The sequence below is a fragment of the Gymnoscopelus braueri genome, assembly GCF_963280865.1.
Source record: "Gymnoscopelus braueri genome assembly, chromosome: 14".
Taxonomy (NCBI): Eukaryota; Metazoa; Chordata; class Actinopteri; order Myctophiformes; family Myctophidae; genus Gymnoscopelus; species Gymnoscopelus braueri.
In genome coordinates this window covers 34,985,486-35,004,514 of record NC_137619.1, presented here as the reverse complement: position 1 = coordinate 35,004,514, position 19,029 = coordinate 34,985,486, and the positions used below count along the sequence as shown (strand labels likewise).

At 40.4% G+C, this 19,029-nt stretch overlaps 1 protein-coding gene across 1 annotated transcript; it reads left to right on the top strand.

Moving 5' to 3' along the window:
• Nucleotides 1-8,985: 8,985 nt before the first annotated feature.
• macroh2a2 (macroH2A.2 histone) lies at nucleotides 8,986-17,951 on the top strand. Its single transcript, XM_080450384.1, has 9 exons — nucleotides 8,986-9,211; nucleotides 11,109-11,290; nucleotides 11,512-11,618; nucleotides 13,616-13,810; nucleotides 13,939-14,043; nucleotides 14,218-14,317; nucleotides 14,783-14,872; nucleotides 16,071-16,245; nucleotides 16,620-17,951. The coding sequence occupies exons 2-9, from the start codon at nucleotides 11,119-11,121 to the stop codon at nucleotides 16,783-16,785; spliced, it is 1,110 nt and encodes a 369-aa protein (XP_080306510.1). The 5' UTR covers nucleotides 8,986-9,211; nucleotides 11,109-11,118; the 3' UTR covers nucleotides 16,786-17,951.
• The last annotated feature ends 1,078 nt before the right edge of the window (nucleotides 17,952-19,029 follow it).

Sequence of the window (19,029 nt, the reverse complement as noted above, 5' to 3'; positions counted from 1 at the left end):
TACAACATCTCATCTCAGTAGTTTTGCGTCCAAGTTGGAAATGTGTGCATTTTAACGCCAACGTCTGAACACTTGCTATTGCATCCGACCACGCAGCACCGTCGTCCCATTACTAAATTAGAGCGACAGACAAGTTAGAGATAGAAGAGAGATGGAAGATAATGTACACGGTCTACACTCCACTGTCACGAGAACTTGCTGCTTGCCAGACAAGAAGCATAGAACTACAGTCTGACGTTTCTCCGCATCAAACTGGTCAGACTGCAAGATGACGTCGAAAGTGGGCGGAGTTAACGGCAAATCTTGACTCTGATGTCACTACGCCCGTTCCCTATACATTTGCTATTTTAGGTCTGCAACACTGTCGTACGAGAAAGTATTAAATCAGGCTTAATGGACCTGGATCAGACTATGGGACCACTACCAGTCAATGTGACAAACATGGCAACCCGTGGTGAACCCAAGTCATGGGCTGACAGTAAAATAAACAATCAGCTGCACTCACGTTAGGAAATAACAAATGTCAAGCTATCATACGTCATCACTCTCAGCTGTAATCAAGACCAAGTTCGCTCCATCGTCATCCAATAGTGCTTGTGTCCTCAGATTACAAAGCCTATCCTCACACCAGCAGGTAGGGCCTGACCAACGTTTCCATCACATCCTTCCTGACCTCCAGTTTACAGGTCATACAACAAAGTACAAGAGCACTGAAAAAAGAGAACACAATGACCTCTCAACCTATCATGATAGATGTCTATAAACAGTGAAAGGAGGAAACGCAAGGTTTCCCTCTCATGTCAGACATGTTTAGGTGAGGAGATAGCGTTGGGAAGGGGTTGGTAGGAAGTCCCACCCAGCTGGCAACCAGGGTCACGTTCCCAGGATGAGATAGAGAAGGGTGTGTATATCTCTGTGTGCGTATGTGTGTGCGCGTGTGTGTGTGTGTGTGTCACAGAGAGTACAAAAACCAAACTCTCTCCAACTTCGGGGTATTTTTAGCAGTCTTTACTGCTACGCAATCTCCAAGGACAAAAGTATCAACGACATTAATCAAAACTTTTGCTCACGTTCCGCTATAACGCATGACACAGCAGAGTACCTGTCAAGGTAGAGTACAGCAGCTCACCAGAACATGACGGCCAGCGTGTTTGACCGATATATAACCCCACAACACCTCTATGGAGAAATATCACTCACCATGTGAGACACGTTGTCTCGACTGTTGCTTGGATAAAAGCTAAAACTAACAAGGAAGACTTTATCTGGATGGTAAATGATTCAACAGATACCCGGGTGGACCGTTATGACAACGTGGTGTCATACAACAGACCCACCAGGTGATAAGTTTGTTAAGGCATTGCTTTCTTATCCTGTGTTGTCCTCAGGAGACCGTCATTTGTCAAAATACCTTCATGTTCGTCTTTCCAAAATATCACATGATTCACATCTCATTCTAAAAACTCATTTTACATGTGTGTGTGTCATTGTGAGGGATTGGTACAGAACAGGACCTTTGACTGCAGTACAAATGAGTTGTACAATCACATCAGCTACCCACAGAGAAAAACGAATAATATTCTGCTGTATTCTATCAAATTTCTTTGATGAAACATTTTATGATTTTGTATTATATTATACTTGATTTTAGGAATTAAAGTGCATCTGTTCTCCTTGGCTTAGACAAGTAAAATTAATATTCAGCTTGACTGTATTCTGTTCCATTTTAATCATTTCCATTCTATTCCTGTGATGCATAATGTAATGTTTCTGCCATTTGAATATGACAAGAGTTATGCACTCCATCTGTCACTGGCCGTGCTCAGAATGAGTCACTGAGAACGAACATCACGTCCAGTAAACCATCTATCATTTGTTGTGGCTAATCATCGTGGCATGAAATTCAAACCCAATGAAATGACCACCAGCAGCACATGTACTCTACTGCACACTACAATCTAACCCTGTCCTGCTTTTCCATCACTAGGGCACAAGGTTTGTTTAGACTGCCTTTTGTATCCAGGTGTTTTCACCATTTAGAGTGGATGCTGACTAAGAGCATCTATGCCCCTCTAGCAGGAAGACTCCAGGGCCCCTCTGCCTTCCCTGAAGCATCCCTTAGAAGATCTCAGACAGCAGGGCTGGGGAAGCCATCTGATAGGCCTCTCTAGAGGAGTGTGCTGTAGCAGGCAGCATCTGGATCTGCAGTAACTCTGTGGCGCTGGTAGTCTTATCTACGGATGACACACACACACAGGGTCCATCATCCGTTGAGCCCACAGAAGTAGGTAAGATCATTAAACTGGATCCAACATCCTGCAACATCCTTCTCAGTGGTCGAGGCCAAACGTTAACGCTCACAAGTGTATTTGGTACCTGCTCATGGACAACGATACGTCGGACATCTGGAGATATTGTATAGGTTCTACAGATCCGGAACTCCTCTGTCTGTCTGCCTGGTGATTGTTGATCACTGTTGTGGGAAGAGACAAAAATAATTCCTGTTTTTCATAATTTTGTAGATCTCATATTAACAGCTGTGTGTACACACCATATTCATCACTTTGACAAGGGGTGGTGTGCTACAGTACTTCATCCAGATCCAATCATCCAGATTGTCCATAATGCCTAAATCAGAAGGAAAGGCTTTGGACGACAGAGGTGTTTCGAAAAAGTCAAAATTAAAAGGAAATATTGCTCAATTTATGAATGAGCATATGTTATTGTCATGGCCTCAGTTCCACTTCCAAACAAATAATAAATAGCAAACTAAACCTGAGAGCTGTTCTTTCTTTTTTTTATTCTCAAAGGCCAGTCTGTACATTAATGCGACATTGCAGATTAGAGTAGGCCAGTGGCTATAAGACTTCTCATTAAAGGAGCACATCACCCATTTTCAACCTTGTCTTCATTTAATTGGACCTCAGCTGTCACCTCACTAATGTTGGCCTGACAACGAATATTCCATTATTCTAATATATTCAAATAAAAAAAGAATCTACCCCGCGAGTTCTCGCGAGGCTCTGGATGCCTGTAACACAGCTGGTCTTGCTGGTCACAGAGCCATCAGTCTGAGAGATTGCAAGCATCTAGCTACAGTTTCAAGTTACTCCCCTCCCTTGCTGTAAACAAAACTCCACACCGCAGACACAGTAACCTAACTCCCTCGTAGAACGCAGCGCTGTACTGAATGAACACAACGCGTTGAATCACACTACGTCACTTTAATTTATTCAAAATAATATGGTAACCATTTGTTAATGACTCGACTGAAAACATGATGTAAAAACAGTTTGTCTTGTCTTTCATTGTAAAACTTTCTTCTTGTATCTTAATTTTCTTTAAACAAAAACATTAAGTCTAACTGAATAGATTGTTTTGAGTATAATTTTATGTTTCATGTCAAGGTAAATATTGTTCCATCACAGGCTACAGCACGTCACCCGGAGCGATGCGTCCATTGTTCGGACAAGTCTGGGTGTGTAAACAACTACATTATCAACATTTTCCTGAAGCTTATTAAAATGAGGCTATAGAATAAGATAACTCATTTGATCTCGAGAGAAGAGAGCACGCTTGTCAGCACCAACCACGGCAGCGCATATAAAGAAAGAGTAGTCTTTGAATACATTTGACTGCATACAATAAAAAATAATATGGATTTGAATGGACCTGCCTACCAGTGACATCAATAGTAGGCACTAGGCAGGTTTGGTCATTTAAAAAAAGATCAAAAACTTATTTTTGTTGATGCAAGAAAAGTGTTCTATATTTCCAAGGAAGGTAAATTAAGGAAGGGACACCAACGTCATTTTCTCTATCCAGCAATTTCCAACTGGCAGATTTGTCGCACTGGGTGGCAAACTGCAGCCAGGAGTTCGATGGAATGCATTGCAGTCAATGAGAGCTAGTAAAGTATATGAACGTACCTTGACGATACTACCGAGCCTGAAACTACACCTGCCGCTGTTTAAATGCCTAAATAAAACTACGTACTGTGTACATCGAAAAACCAGTGATCACAAAACAACATGTGATAGGTCTTCTTTTATATTCCTGAACCGATTATATGACAAAGGTCGCAATCGTTCAGAAATAGTGTTTGTTCAGAAGCTGGTCCAGCTGGTTCTCATTCACTGCAACATGAGCGTCATGGCGCATGCCCGGTGTCCCTTCCTTGTATATTTCCAGGAAGATAATTAAGGCTGTAATAGAGCATCGCAGTTCCCGCCCCTTCCGGGTTCCACCGCAAAATACTCAATGCATTTTTCCCATTGACATTTCCAAAAATATTTATATCAATTAATTTAAGCCTAGAATCAAGCCATCCAGGGTCCTGGTGAATCATGACCATAAAACGTTTGATTCTGTGATTGTTTTTTTTTTTAAACAGCAAAACAAAGGGTATTTATTAAATATAGTATATCATATAATTAAAAATAAATTAAAAAAAATCACAGAAAAAAACGTTTTATGGTCATGATTCACCAGGACCCTGGATGGCTTGATTCTAGGCTTAAATTAATTGATATAAATATTTTTGGAAAAATGCATTGAGTTTTTCCTTCCGGCACCAGGAAAAACCAGGAAGTGGGCGGGAACTGCGATGCTCTATAAGCTTAAAATCCCCAGCGATGATGTCACTGGTAGGCAGGTTTTTGAACTGTTCATCCATACAATGGGCACTTCCACACAGAAATGGTGCCATCTACTACTAATGAACATTAGTGAGGACCAATTATATGAAGATACAGTATGGTTGAAAATGGGTGGTCCTTTAAAGCAGAGTAGACCCCTAAAGTATGTAGGGGTCTATACTCTGTTCCTGTCTGAAATCCTAATAGGTGGATGTTTCTGCAAAGTTTGTCTTAGTTTGAATTGATGTTTAATAAAATGTCTTTCCGCACCCCATGCACGCATTCAAGCCCAGGAAGCTATGTGAAACCATACCCTGAAACGACAACAACTGAGTTGTTACTCAAACAATGACACAAGACACTTTTCACAACAGACATGTGGATAGGTAGCCTAGGATGGTAGACTAAACAGAAACACACCTGAATGAAGGCCAATATAATATTGTCCGTTATGCTGCACAGAACACAGAAACGTAGGCCTGCTACGTGGAAACGCCGCAATTACCATTTTCACCTTCGCCGACTCTGAAGACGGTCCCTCAAATCCCCATCCGTTCTAGTTTATGGTTCCACGGTGTCGTGCACCGGAAACAGCCGAGCTACAACATCACGAGTGACCCGACCATCCGCTCGGCCTTTGTGGGCTTGTACATCTGCTATTTTCGACGCGGGACATTTTGCCCGCTCAAAATCTCTGCCTACAGGGGGCAGCAGTTGGATAACCGCACCCACTTGTTACGTCATCTAGATACTACGCATTGCCGTGTCGGAGGAAAGTGAACATTTTGCACTGCAGACCAACGACCAAAGTAAGCAAAACTTTCAAGGTAAGTCGACTTTTGGTCTTCAATGTTTAATGTAGGCCTACTGTGTATCCTTACCGAGGGCGTGTATGCATTTCCAGGTATAAATGTTCAATTAGGCTACAAATGCAAGCATGCTAGGCTAGAGACTATTGCCAAAGAAAATAAAACAAGACCTCTTTAAAGACAAATTAACAAAACAAACAAAAAATAATCAACCAATCCTTTTCTAATCCCTTTCTTGCCTCTATTTGATGATTCTGCAACTTACGGTGATTTTGGCCTTGCGAATATTGGAAAATGAATGACAATTTTAATTTAATGCATAGGTTATCATACCTACAGATTTTAAAGGCTCAATCAGTGATAGGCCTAGAATGTGAACAAATGGGTAGCCCTACTACCAAGCAGTGGAAACACTTTTAGACATGCATACTTTGCCCTCTCCTGGCCAGAAAGTAATTTACAGTACAGCCTAACCTGTTTAAAACATGCTTGTCTATCTATCTACTGGCATTCTGCTAAATAAACTGTCATTGATGATTAGCTACTCAATATACATTATACACACGGATCAAAATTAAGTTATGTCCGAGTGCGACAGACTTTTATCCAGTGGTGGAAAAAGTACTCACATTTTTGCTTGAGTAAAAGTATCGATACTGCAATGTAGAAATACTCTGCTACAAGTAAAAGTCCGGAATTCAAAATTCACTTGAGTAAAAGTACAAAAGTATTGTTATCAATATGTGCTTAAAGACAACTACCAAAAGTAGAAGGTACTCATTATGCAGAATGTCCCATTTCATAAATTTTCAACTGCATAAAATGTATTTGAAAATAGCAGATCTAAAAGCTCACAATGCATCACATCGCGAAGCATGTGAGCTTGTAGATTGGCTATTTTCACATGGCCGAAATATAGGGCTGAAGTGAGTAATGTATGTTTTGTAATGATAATTAAAATCTACTTCAACTAGTAGTAACTAAAGTTACTCCACTACAAATACTTGTAGTGGAGTAGAAGGAAAAGTACAGAAAATTGGAAATACTCCAGTAAAGTAAAAAATACCTCAAAATTGTACTTAAGTACAATACTTGAGTAAATGTACTTTAGACCACTGCTTTTATCAAAACCAACTGTCCATTTTGGGAACAGGTAGCTATGTCTGGGAAAAAATTAGCCATGGTTCACATGATGCTTGTATGTTTCAGGGCTAGGAAAAAATGATCTTTTACTGCCCTCTACAGACAGTTTAAAGTGTGTCGTTTCTGTAATTATTGGAAATGCATTCACATCTAGTGGTTTCATGAGCCTGTGAATCACACTGCGAATGTGTTCTATTCCAGTGGTTCTCATAGTGGGATCCAGGGACCCTCAGGGGTCCTTGAGGGGGTTCCAGGGGCCAGGGGGTCCACAGCTAAATCAGTTTAACCCTATATTTGAAAATAGCTGATCTAGATCTGCTAGTTTCTGCAAAAAAATGAAAGCCAAAGCCAAATAGCCTACATATAAATGTGGGGGTCCTTGATATGAAGAAGTTTGAGAACCAGTGTTCTGTTCTCTCGAAATTACAATTGTACTGATAAATAAAACAAATACCTTATTTGTGTTTGTTTAAAGCTCAGGACAGAATTGCAATGTCTTCAATGGCAAATCAATTTCTTGCTAAAAAATATTTTTGTATTTCCTTACAAGTCAATCACATGAAACAAGTGGAACATTTTCTCCCCGCATCAAAACAACACGCTATCATTAAATACACAAATGTTATTAGTAATGTTAATTAATATGAATCTTATTGTTATTCCTAGTACAGAATGTAGAATTACCAGCTTATTACTGTGACCTCTTTTTTATTAATATACTGTCAATTAATGACAATTATCTGCTTTTGATTTTCAATAATTACACTGTATGTTTTATAACATGTAAGAACTGACTTGGTGGGGATCCTCTTTAAAAACACCAAAGCAGGCTGGGGTTTAACAACTTCAACCCTATCCACAAGTTTCCTAGGGCGTTGTGGGCAGCACTTCCTGTTGTTTTCATCCAATCACATCCAATCAAATCCAGTCAACTCCAATGAACTCAACAGGAAGTGATGCCCACAACACCCTAGGAAACATGTGGATATATACTTAGTTGATCGTGTCCCCCATGGATCTATATACTGTAATAGACCTGATTTCGCTCTGCACTAAATATCTTCACAGAAAATAGTCAATAGTCGCAAGGTTCCTGGTTCAATTAATGGCAGAGTATCCTTGAGAAAGACACTGAACCCCTAATTGCTCCAGATGAGCAGGTTGGTGCCTTGCATGGTTCGCCATCGGTGTGTGCATGTGTGAATGTAACTCACACATTGTAAAGCTCTTTGGTTAAAGGCAGTATAGAAATGCAAACCATTTATAGAAATTCAACATTTTATGTAAGTTATTAGATAGATAATGACATATGTTTGCTTGTTCACAAATGGCAAGTAGATTGCATGGTGTTTCGACATAATGCTAGGTTTGATGTTTACCTGTTATCTGCATCACTAGCTTAATTGATTTATTTGCACTCTATTTACTTGACCATTTACCCTGTCATTTGTTGACTATAGTAACTGGTTCATGACATTTACTCTGATCTTGCACTTTGTAAGTCGCTATCGATAAGAGTATCTGCTAAATGCCAGCAACAAATAGGCCTACATTATTAAAAGAAAATATGCTATGCAAAGTACATTTTTATAACATCTTGTGGTTCAGAAATGCTAACCAATAGATTGTATGTAATACCACCATTGCCACTATGTACATAGTGGCAATGGTGGCTTGCTAAAAGAGATGGCTGCCATCACCCTTTCATTGGGATATTGACTTTGACAGATCAAAGATGGAGTCAAGTGATGTGATTGGCTCCTCTGACATTCTCAAATCCCATGTGGTTTCCTTTTGATGCATCAAACAAACTAGGGATTGTCTTGTCTGATTCATTTATCAGGAACTGGTGAAGTTTTTCCTCAAGGCATTAATTCAACGCATGATATATTCTATTTTAATTTGAAGTTTCATCGCCTGTTAAACCTGGAATCAGTTCAGGGAAAGGTGATGCCTGGCTGCATATAGCCAGCATAGGCCATTGGCTTACATGATGATGTGGATAAATAAAGCTGCGATAAAACCACAGCAACCTGCCAACGATGAAATAAGAGATTGTAGGGGAAGCTTTGACTGTGGCTGTGTGAGACTGGTCCATCCAGCGGAATGGAGCGGTCATTTTAGGCTACACGTTGACCTACTGTACAGTAGGCTACAACATCTACATGTATGTTTCTGGGGAACAGCCGTGTGCAACCTCAAATATTTTTTACATGACACCTCCAGCGAGCTGGTGTGTAATAATAACCCAATAACAACGAAAACAGTGTATTTTTATTTAATCTTTAAGCACATCGCGTTCCCTTTTTCGACCAACATTATTGCTCCCCTCGCAGCCATGTTAAGGGGGCGTTTTCACTGTGTTTTCCCTGTACAGAATTCTTCCCCTTTGCAGCATCAGTAGCATAGAGAGCCTGCCTTCGAAGATTGGACGGCGCTTCTCCCTGTAGTTTTTTCTTTTTTTTCCTTTTTTTGGCGACAGGATACGCACAAGGACAGCGGAATATAAAAAAATATACACAAAAAAATAACAATCAGTCATTTCCTCGGGGGAGTCTAAAGAGAGGATCACTGGGCCCACGGCGTTTGATTCGCGTTTTGAAAAGGAGAGAAACGATACAGGTACAAACTTGAGAATGTCATGTCGGCGCAGCGGCAGCATATCCGGATTCATGGTGGAAGGAATGAACGCTACTTTCCATGTCTGATGAGATTCCACATCGACGGGGAATCAAAATGGGGGGTTGTTGCGTTTTTTCAAACGGCGAGGTGAACACAACACGGTTCAGAGACATGCCACGACTGTGTGTCGGGGAAATCTCTATCGTACAATAATATTAACAACGACGGTTATTCTCTAATTCTGGGCAAGCGAGCCCGGTCAAGCGAGGCCCCATGATTAGAGAGAGGTGTGCATAAACGGTCGCTATACGCGCAGCCTATCGACTGCACGGGGAAAATGCACGTACTAAAACGTTGTTTATTTGCTGCAGGATTGCGGATAGTTGCACATCTTTAAAAAAAACATATTTATATGACGGCCCGTGCCCGTGCTTTTATAACGCCGTGCGTTTTTGTCTACGCTTGTTTTTTTTTTTGGGTTAAACGTAATCACCGTTAAATATACGTGCACCGAGGTGGTCTTGCACTGTAGGTACAGTAGGTGGCACGATCGCATTCCCTTGTTTTTTTTTTATCATGTAACTTGTGCCAAGGGTGCATCGAGGTCGACGCACCCTGTGCTTACAGTGGAATATATGCATAATAATCCGTTATGGTTATGTGTCACTGTTGTGCCAGTGACGGTAACTTGATTTGTTTGTATGCAATGATGCAACTATAATGCGCGCGTTAACGGTGCCGTTACTCTAGGCCCCAACCCGTCAGTTACATGGGCTGGATCTTGTTTACATATAGACTCCAAGGGAACGCACAACCTTTCAGCTGTAACTCTTTACTTCTGGGAAACATATGGTTTCAATACAAATTCCTTGACTTAAAGTCATGTAGTGGGCCAATTAGACCGACATGACATAATTGGAATCTTTTTTATTTGGACAGGATATTCCCCCCCGGTATATTATACGATTTTAAAATGTATGACACAGACATAATAATAAATCAATTACTGATGCATAATTTATGCTAATCCACCACTGACAACTCTGACCAAGATAAGATCCTCATTTGCTTCTTAATAGAAAAGGGTATTTTTTAGCTGCCTTGTTGACATATTTGAAGGTTGCATGAAAACAGCATGGTGCTTTGAATGAATGTTTTCTGCTGGCAGAGAATCACAAGCATGGTTTCTCATTTACAGATGCTGCTTCAAATAATCAGGCTATGCCTGTTGCTTTTGAATGAACACTTTGATTGTGGCTGAATTCTGATTGCCCATTATTACAGACTGTTATAATGATCACACGCAGCATGTTATATCTTAGCTCTGCAACAGCCAGGGTGTATTTCAGGACATGTCACTTACACCTGCTCTCACTACCGTTAATAGACTGGAAAAATAGTTTCAGCTAAACACTTGAAATGTTGCAATCGAGTCTATCTACAGTCCACAAGGTTTGATAAAAAAATGGATACATAAAGCTGAATAAATATAGGTAAATTGACGCTTGAAAATCCAGTCCACGGACCATACATATTTTAGTTTATTAGGAAAAAATTATTCAAATTCTGATCCCAATGTAACACAAAGTGAGTTTAATTGAATTAAGTTGAATACTACAATAGTATAATATGCCTCCCAACAATGTCATGATTAGCCTGTCAAACATAACATGCACTGTAAATACAGACACATCTCTTGTCTCTCCCATTATCATTGCACAGTAAAATCCTCATTGTTAATTTAACCATTTGTAACTCGGAGTGTACAAATGTAACCAAATGGAATACATTAGTTCACGCAGACTAAAATTAATACTGAGGATTTTACTATTTAAGTACTAGTATTAGTTGGAGTATTAAGTGCCTTTCCCCTGTCTTTGTTTTGTCCATACATTAGCTAAAGCAGGATGTCAGCCCGAGGAGGGAAAAAGAAGGTAACCAAGCTTTCACGCTCGGCCCGAGCGGGTGTCATCTTCCCTGTGGGGAGGATGATGAGATATCTTCGCACAGGGACACACAAGTACCGCATCGGCATGGGGGCACCCGTCTACATGGCAGCTGTCATAGAGTACCTGGCAGGTGGGTTGGTGACAACACACACACACACACACACACACACACACACACACACACACACACACACACACACACACACACACACACACGGAAGTACTGTACACATGTGCACGTAGCACACTATCACATTTCTATTAGAATTCCTACAGTTTGTGATTATAGTAGGAAATAATGTAGGATGATTGGTGTGATTGATTTCCACATGTGATTTATTCTGTGTTTAGCTGAGATCTTGGAGCTGGCTGGGAATGCAGCGCGAGACAATAAGAAGGGCAGAATAACTCCCAGGCACATCAAGTTAGCAGTGGCCAACGATGAGGAGCTTAACCAGGTAACAATATACTGTGGATATTGTGTACACACTAACAGTGATGTGTGGAAAGACTATTTATTAAACACATCTTGGATTTTCTTTTCACAAGTGTAAACTATTCCAGACCTGCTGAAATGTGTGTCGCATCATTCATGAAACTGAGAAAACTGCCACTGCCAGCACACAATAAATGTCCTTTTCACATAGTTTTATTAACCTCTCTCTCTCGACAGAGCAACGGACACGTTTAAACAGAACAGGTCTTCCTCAGCGTTGTTGCATCATTCATGACATTTGGAACAGATAAGCATTTTTGCAGCCTACATTTAATTGTGGTCCATGAATTACCGTAATTTTCGCACTATAAGCCGCACCTGACTATAAGCCGCAGCAGCTAAATTGAATGTTTGGAACATATATAAGCCGCACTGGACTATAAGCCGCGGATGTAAAATCCATAGATTTAGGAGGTCCCCTAGTGGCCGTTAGCTGTAAAAATCCATAGATAAGCCGCACCGTTATATAAGCCGCAGGGTCGAAAAATGGGAAAAAAGTCGCGGCTTATAGTCCGAAATTTACGGTAGTCTTGTTTTTTTGATAAATAGCTATCAGTGCTTACAGAATTTGACTGTTCTGTTAGGTCTGTATCATGTCTGTATTTCCGCACAAAAGTAGACATGTTGTTGCATTTAAACACTCACAATTTCACTTTTTGGTGAAATTGGTACAATTCTCCCTCCAGAGAAATAGGCGTGTAAGTCCTATGAGTTTGATGGAGTTAATGAAGGTTTCGGTTGACACCAGATGATGCATGTGTAACAGCTAGTATTACAGCAGGCATGAGCTGCCACGACTTTGTGGCTATTGGTTAACCTCGGCCTGGAACAGCCGTGGTTAAGCCACATCTCCCCACAAGAATCATAACTGTCTCTAAAGGAAAACACTTGTGAGTTGAAGCGATCATGTGTTATTTCTATTGTGTAGAACAGTTATGTGTCAGTATTAATAAACGGTAATAACTTTCTCGTAAAGCCGGGCCTCACAACAGTGACGCTTTCAGTAGGGATACACCAATGTGACATTCCTGGCCGATACCGATAACCAATGTCAACATTGCTGTTATGGTCGATATTTACCGATGTCAAATATCTGTATAAAAACAAGTTAAATGTTGTCCTTTCTGAATAAGGCATATAAACACTCAATTTGATTCTGACCCATATCCCAACATAGCTTGAATGTAGTATTTTTTATTTAAAAATGTTCCAACTTGTTGACCCCTTTGAAAGCTTCCCCAGAAAGCATTGATTGAATGTGCAGCCTTCATCATCACAAAAGGCTTTGTCAGCTTCACATTCAAACATAATTATTATAAAATAAAATAAAATAGTCTAAAACCTAGATATTTTCATAATGATTCGATACCTATATTGCATTTTAAGGACAATATGATGACTGATTAATCATGCATCCCTAGTTTTCAGGTATGGTATAACCATAAGGGTCGGTTTCCTGATTCTGTAACACTACAATGGAATAACAATAATTGGGGTAAAGAAAAACAACAACCTTGCGTTGTTTAGAAATGACAATGTGCAAATTCTAGTTTTGCCTGGTTTAGAAATGACAATGTGCAAATTCTAGTTTTGCCTGGTTTAGAAATGACAATGTGCAAATTCTAGTTTAGCTAAATAAGTAAATGGTGATCACAGGCCTAAATCATTCTAATGAAAATGTGCTCGTCTATTCTGTTGAAACAGTATTTTCTTAATCTTATGCTCGGGAGAAATACATAAGATGAGTAATACTTGTAGGGAGCTTGCATTTCAGTGGATGCAGATTAAGCAAGTGACTGCCATCTCAGAAGTGGGGCTTGAGATTACATTAGGTCTGCTTGAAAATAAGGCAACTGTGCTTCAATGTCTCATGTAACAGAAGTTGAACATTCCTATTAAGAGCTAATGGCCATTTTGAGGAATAAGACATTTGTCTTCATTTTTGACCACTCCCTTCAGCTTCTGCGAGGGGTGACCATATCAAATGGAGGGGTTCTGCCGCGTATTCACCCAGAGCTGCTGTCCAAGAAGAGGGGAGGCAGAGTGAAGGTGGACACCCAGGTGACTGTCCCTGAGAAGAGAAAGGAACGCTCAAAGACCTTGAAGAAACCATCCCTCAAGAAAGGAAAAGGCAAACCAGGCCGCAAGCCAAGGGTTAGTAGCTGTATGGTTACAACAATGATACAGATTATGTGTAGTGAAGTATAATGAAATATCATATTAACCAATTTGTTCTGTCACCATGTATGTCCGATTGAAATGTACCACTTTTTTTTTTAAAGAGCACAGAAAATGACAAAGAAGCTGTGCCGAACTCCACAGTGGAAGATGGACCGGGAGAGGGATTCACCATCCTATCAGCAAAAAGCCTATTCCTTGGACAGAAGGTACAATAAATAATGTTTCTGCCACGGGGGGGGGGGGGGGGGGGGGGGCTCTAATTATCAACCTTTGTTGTAAGCAAGGCATAAGGCTGTAAATGAGCAATTACATTCATATGAGGTGCTGATTGTGTGCGTGACATTGTAGATTTGTTCATCTTTTCCTTTGCCAATTCACAGCTTTCGCTAACAGAGAGTGAAATCAGCAAGATTGGAACAATTAAGGTGGAGGGGATAATTAACCCTACAAATGCAGAGATGGACCTGAAAGACGGAGTGGGTGAGGAACGCACTTATGTATCAGTATATCAGAAAAATCCAAGCTGTCCACAGACTGACTTACGTAACACACTCACTCCTAACTTGTCACGTATGGACACTTGGTCAGCCCCATGGCATCACTGGGTTAATGCACTGGGTACCCCTTTAGTGTCTTTTTCCATTGTTCAGGGTAGTCCGAGTCACGTGACTGATGGAATGTGGACGTGAAAGAGTTATGTTGACGATAAGAACATTGCAAAACCTTTCAAAACAAGATAAAACATTAAAATCAATGCAGTCTCTGGTTCTGTTGACACAGCTGCATCCTATTTGCATAACGATACGGTTGGAATCGGTTATAATCCATACTTGTCGACATGTCCTCGGTGTCAGCATCGGACACGAAAGATACCTTGACCAAGTTTCAAACTGTGATGACTTGGGAGTGAGAATGCGTTGACTCACCTGCTTTTTCTGTGCACAGGAAATGCCCTGGAGAAAGCAGGGGGCAGAGAGTTTTTGGATGGAGTCAAGGAGCTGCGAAAAGCACAGGGTCCCCTGGAAGTAGCGGCAGGTACTGTATGGAGACATCGGTATTGAGTTTTAGGATGAATGAGATAGTACATTTGCACATTGGAAATTATTGCTCTTTTGTAGAGTTTCCTGTTAACATGACATGTATGCTAACCCATTAGGACCTGGGGCCGATTCTACAAATGCCTTCTAAATCAGTAGTTCTAAAAGTTATTCGTGCCAAGGACCCCCAAAATGATATGTATTTGGCCAGGGACCCCCATCTGAAAAGGTTTTGTGCCAGGGACCCCCAGAAGAGAAGATTTGTGTTAAAAAAAAGATTCACCATTTTTCAAAAACTTTAAAAAAAATTCAAAAACATCATAAGAGCAGTTGTACAAACTTGCAGCACAGCACAAAGTGACGCGCTGTGAGCTTGTATATCTGCAATTTTTGAGAACCACGTTCTAAATTCTAAGAGTTTCCTGAAAAGCTTATGTTTCTATATATAAAGCTACAATTTAAAATGTCACAGATGCTTTCCCGTTTTTAATGAGTTAAGACCAATGGCAGTCAATTAGATTCTTGTTGATGTCTGTAAGGGGGTGTGGGTGTGACAGCGCCCCCATCCCCAGATTCCCCACTCACTGGATCAGCTAAATACAGGTAGTCAGTTTGTCCCTTACCTAACGCACCAAGCATCCTAGACTCTTCTCCCTCCGACCTGGTTCCCAAGCCGTCGAATGATTTCCCTTTCACAGACCTGCAGACTGACTTCCCATTTTCCCGCCAGTCTGGAAACTCACCTCTTCAGACTCCACCTCTCCCCTAGCACACCTTTTTCATGTATCCCCTCTTGTCACCTTGATAGAAGCTAGTTCTTTTATGCAGATACATGTTGGTTACTTGTTTATATATGTTGTTATTTAGCAGTAATGCATTATAGAGTTAGCTTGACCACACATTTGAAGAATGCTATTTAGAAAGCATGTTGTTTAGAGAGATGCCAGGTTTTGTGTTTACCTGGTATGCTAGTTTCTTTGAAGCACTAAATTGTTTTCTTTGCACTCTACTTACGTGACCCTTTACCATGCTGTTTGTTGACTTCATACCATTTACTCTGGATAAGTGCGTCTCTTAAAAAAACTGTACTGTAAAGTGCTTTGCATAAACAACCACCAAAAGGCATATGTTATGTTGTGCTAAATTAAGTATACCTCTTATCATTTTGTATATGTGTTTCTCTTGGCACACTTTAGTGGGAGTGAGCTCAGCCAACGGGATGCCAGCACGCTACGTTATCCACTGCAATGTTCCCCAGTGGGGCTCAGAGAAGTGTGAGGACCAGCTGGAAAAGACGGTGAAGAACTGCCTCTCTGCGGCAGAGGAGAAGAAGCTGAAATCTGTAGCGTTCCCCTCGCTTCCTGCAGGACGGTGAGCCCACTCTATAGCAAAAACAGCCGATCTATAATCTATAACCTTGTAGATCTGACGCAGGTTGAAAGTGGTTTTCATAGAAGTTTGTGCAGTGTAACTTATCATGTAATGTAAGGTTTTGTCACGTTAGCTTTCACAGGGCCAATGCACATCAATAAACATTTCTATAAATATGCTTTGTACAGATGGTTGTGACTATTACCATGACATTTGTTTTAAGAACAATGGCAGTCAATTGGAATTTCTGTTGATAGCTGTTCTCTTGTACTCTTGCACCAATAAACACAATTAGACACCCCTTTTCCATTATTTGTGACACACACACACGTTTCTAAGCCACATCTGTTCCTCTCTCTCTCTCACCCACACAGGAATGGCTTCCCAAAGCAAACGGCAGCCCAGCTGATCCTCAAGGCCATCTCCAACCATTTTGTGTCGACAACCACCTCCTCGCTGAAAAACATTTACTTTGTTCTGTTTGACAGCGAGAGCATTGGAATATACCTTCAGGAAATGGCCAAACTGGATGCCAAGTGAGAACAAGCTACAACTGTGATGCTGTGAAAAAGGAAGTACACCCCCCTTACACACACACACACACACACACACACACACACAAGAAAGTTCATCTTTGTTGACATATTTAGGCATTGGAAATTTCATTTTTGTTTCAATTACACTGATGAAGGCAACAAAGTTCACTAAATAGCCAGGAAAAAAGTAACACCTTTCAATCCCTTATGCATTGAAAAAATGCATTCTAAGTACACTTAGAATCAGAACTGATTAAATGACTGACTAAAATGTATACTGAGTTATACAAAAAAAAAGTGTTACATTTTTGAGTAGCTTGGAAGTCAAGCAGAGTTGTATTAATAGTTAAAACACTATGATGAAAAGGTACGTTTTCATTTGCCTCTTTAAATGTCCAGCCCAGTCCAGCCCAGCTTCCCCTCTTTTAATAGTTTTTGTAGGGTGTTCTATATTTCAGAAGCTGAAGATGACTTTTTTTTTGCAGACAGCTGTAGAGAAGCTCAGTTCACATAGTGGGAAATAACATACATAATGTACTGTTGTACATTTGTCCCTTCAGTTTAAATAAAACTGATTGTCACCATTTAAATTATTTAAACTTGAACATAAGAGGTTAAAAGCTTTCCCTTAAAGCACATTTCAATTATATCCTTGTGCCCAAATGAAGCAAAAACAATTGTGAACTTTCTCAAGAGGGTATACTTGTTTTTTTCACAGCAATGTAATTGCTTGTGTTGGGTGGTATTTTTTCTAACTGTTGGAGTCGAGTTATATTTTCTGATGGTTGGTTTGTTTGTTTCTCTGCAGCTGAGTGTTGATATAGCTGATGAAAGTAGGGGTTTTGATGTGGAATCTGCCTCATTAGGCATTATAAGAAGAAAAAAATGTTTGTGAGTGATGTATTGTACACATTTATGTTACGCTGTCCTTTTAAGAGATTGCATTCTTTCTAGACTAGAAATAACTTAAACCCTACAGTTTGCCATTATGATTCCTTGTTTAACGGATGTTGTTTTTACATTCCATGTACAAAGTTTGACAAGTTTGACTTTTTTCCCCCCTAGTCAGTTCCTCCTCTGTAGTTTCTGATATAATTAGTTTACTAAGAAAAAAAAAATGTGTTTCTCATTCTGCTTTGAAATAAAAATACAGATGTTTTACACCAGAAATCCATCTTATATTTACCAACACTGTTTCAGACATGGTTTAAAGTTTACTCTAGTGTAGAGGTAAGGGGTGATCACACCCAGATATAAATGCTATAAATGCTTTGCCAGCAAAACCCTCGTTCTTCTGTCAAGCAGGGCTACGACGGTCTTGTCCATCCATGGCCTGCTGTTTGAAAAGCAGCGTACCTTTTTAGTGGGAATAATATTCTTCTCACGATATAGGATGTAATTTGAGATGTACTGACAAAAGCTATCATTGTGGATCCATCCTCATGAAAATAAATGCCCCAGTCTGTTGTCCTGAACTTATCTCTTAAGCTCCTCCACCTCCACAGACCATTGCTGGACCTCCCTAGTGGCAACTGGCATGTTGGTGGGGAGTGAGGACAAGCTTGATAAGTTTATGGTCAACCGTGCCAAGCAGGGGTATGCAACTATATGCATCCCTAACATTAGCATACAGTACAGTTCTTTAACCACAGAAGAAAGGGTGCTAGTTTAAAGATGTTGCACAATGTTTATAAAATGTTAAAGCTGCAATGTTTCATATTTTCTAACTGCAAAAAGGTCAGTATCATGATAATGACCATGATAGTGAAATAATGTTTAAATGATACCATGATACTGACAAAAAACAAGTGTTGCACACCTGGGGGTGATCTCGCCTAGGTTGCCAGGATGGCCAGAAACGCCACTGCCAGCAGAGACAGAGGGGGAAGACAACAAATATGCCGACCAACAAAAACAAACTTACTCTTAAGTTTGATCATGCTAAAACCTGCACCAAGCTCTCCATTTTGAATAATATGCCTTGTAGCGCGAGCAGACTATTCAAAAGGAGCTATGACCGACAGGGCCAGGCACAGACCAAACATACTGTAGAACAAGCAGCAAAGTTAAAACATGAACAACAGTCGGTAGCCTAGACTTGATTCTGGACACAGGACCATTAATCAGTTTTGTTGGCCTATGTAATCACATGCACAACCTGCCAGTGGACTGTCCAACACCTGAGGATTGACACATTCAAAACAATGGGTGAATGTAAGCCTCAGGCACTACTAACTCATAGGCATTG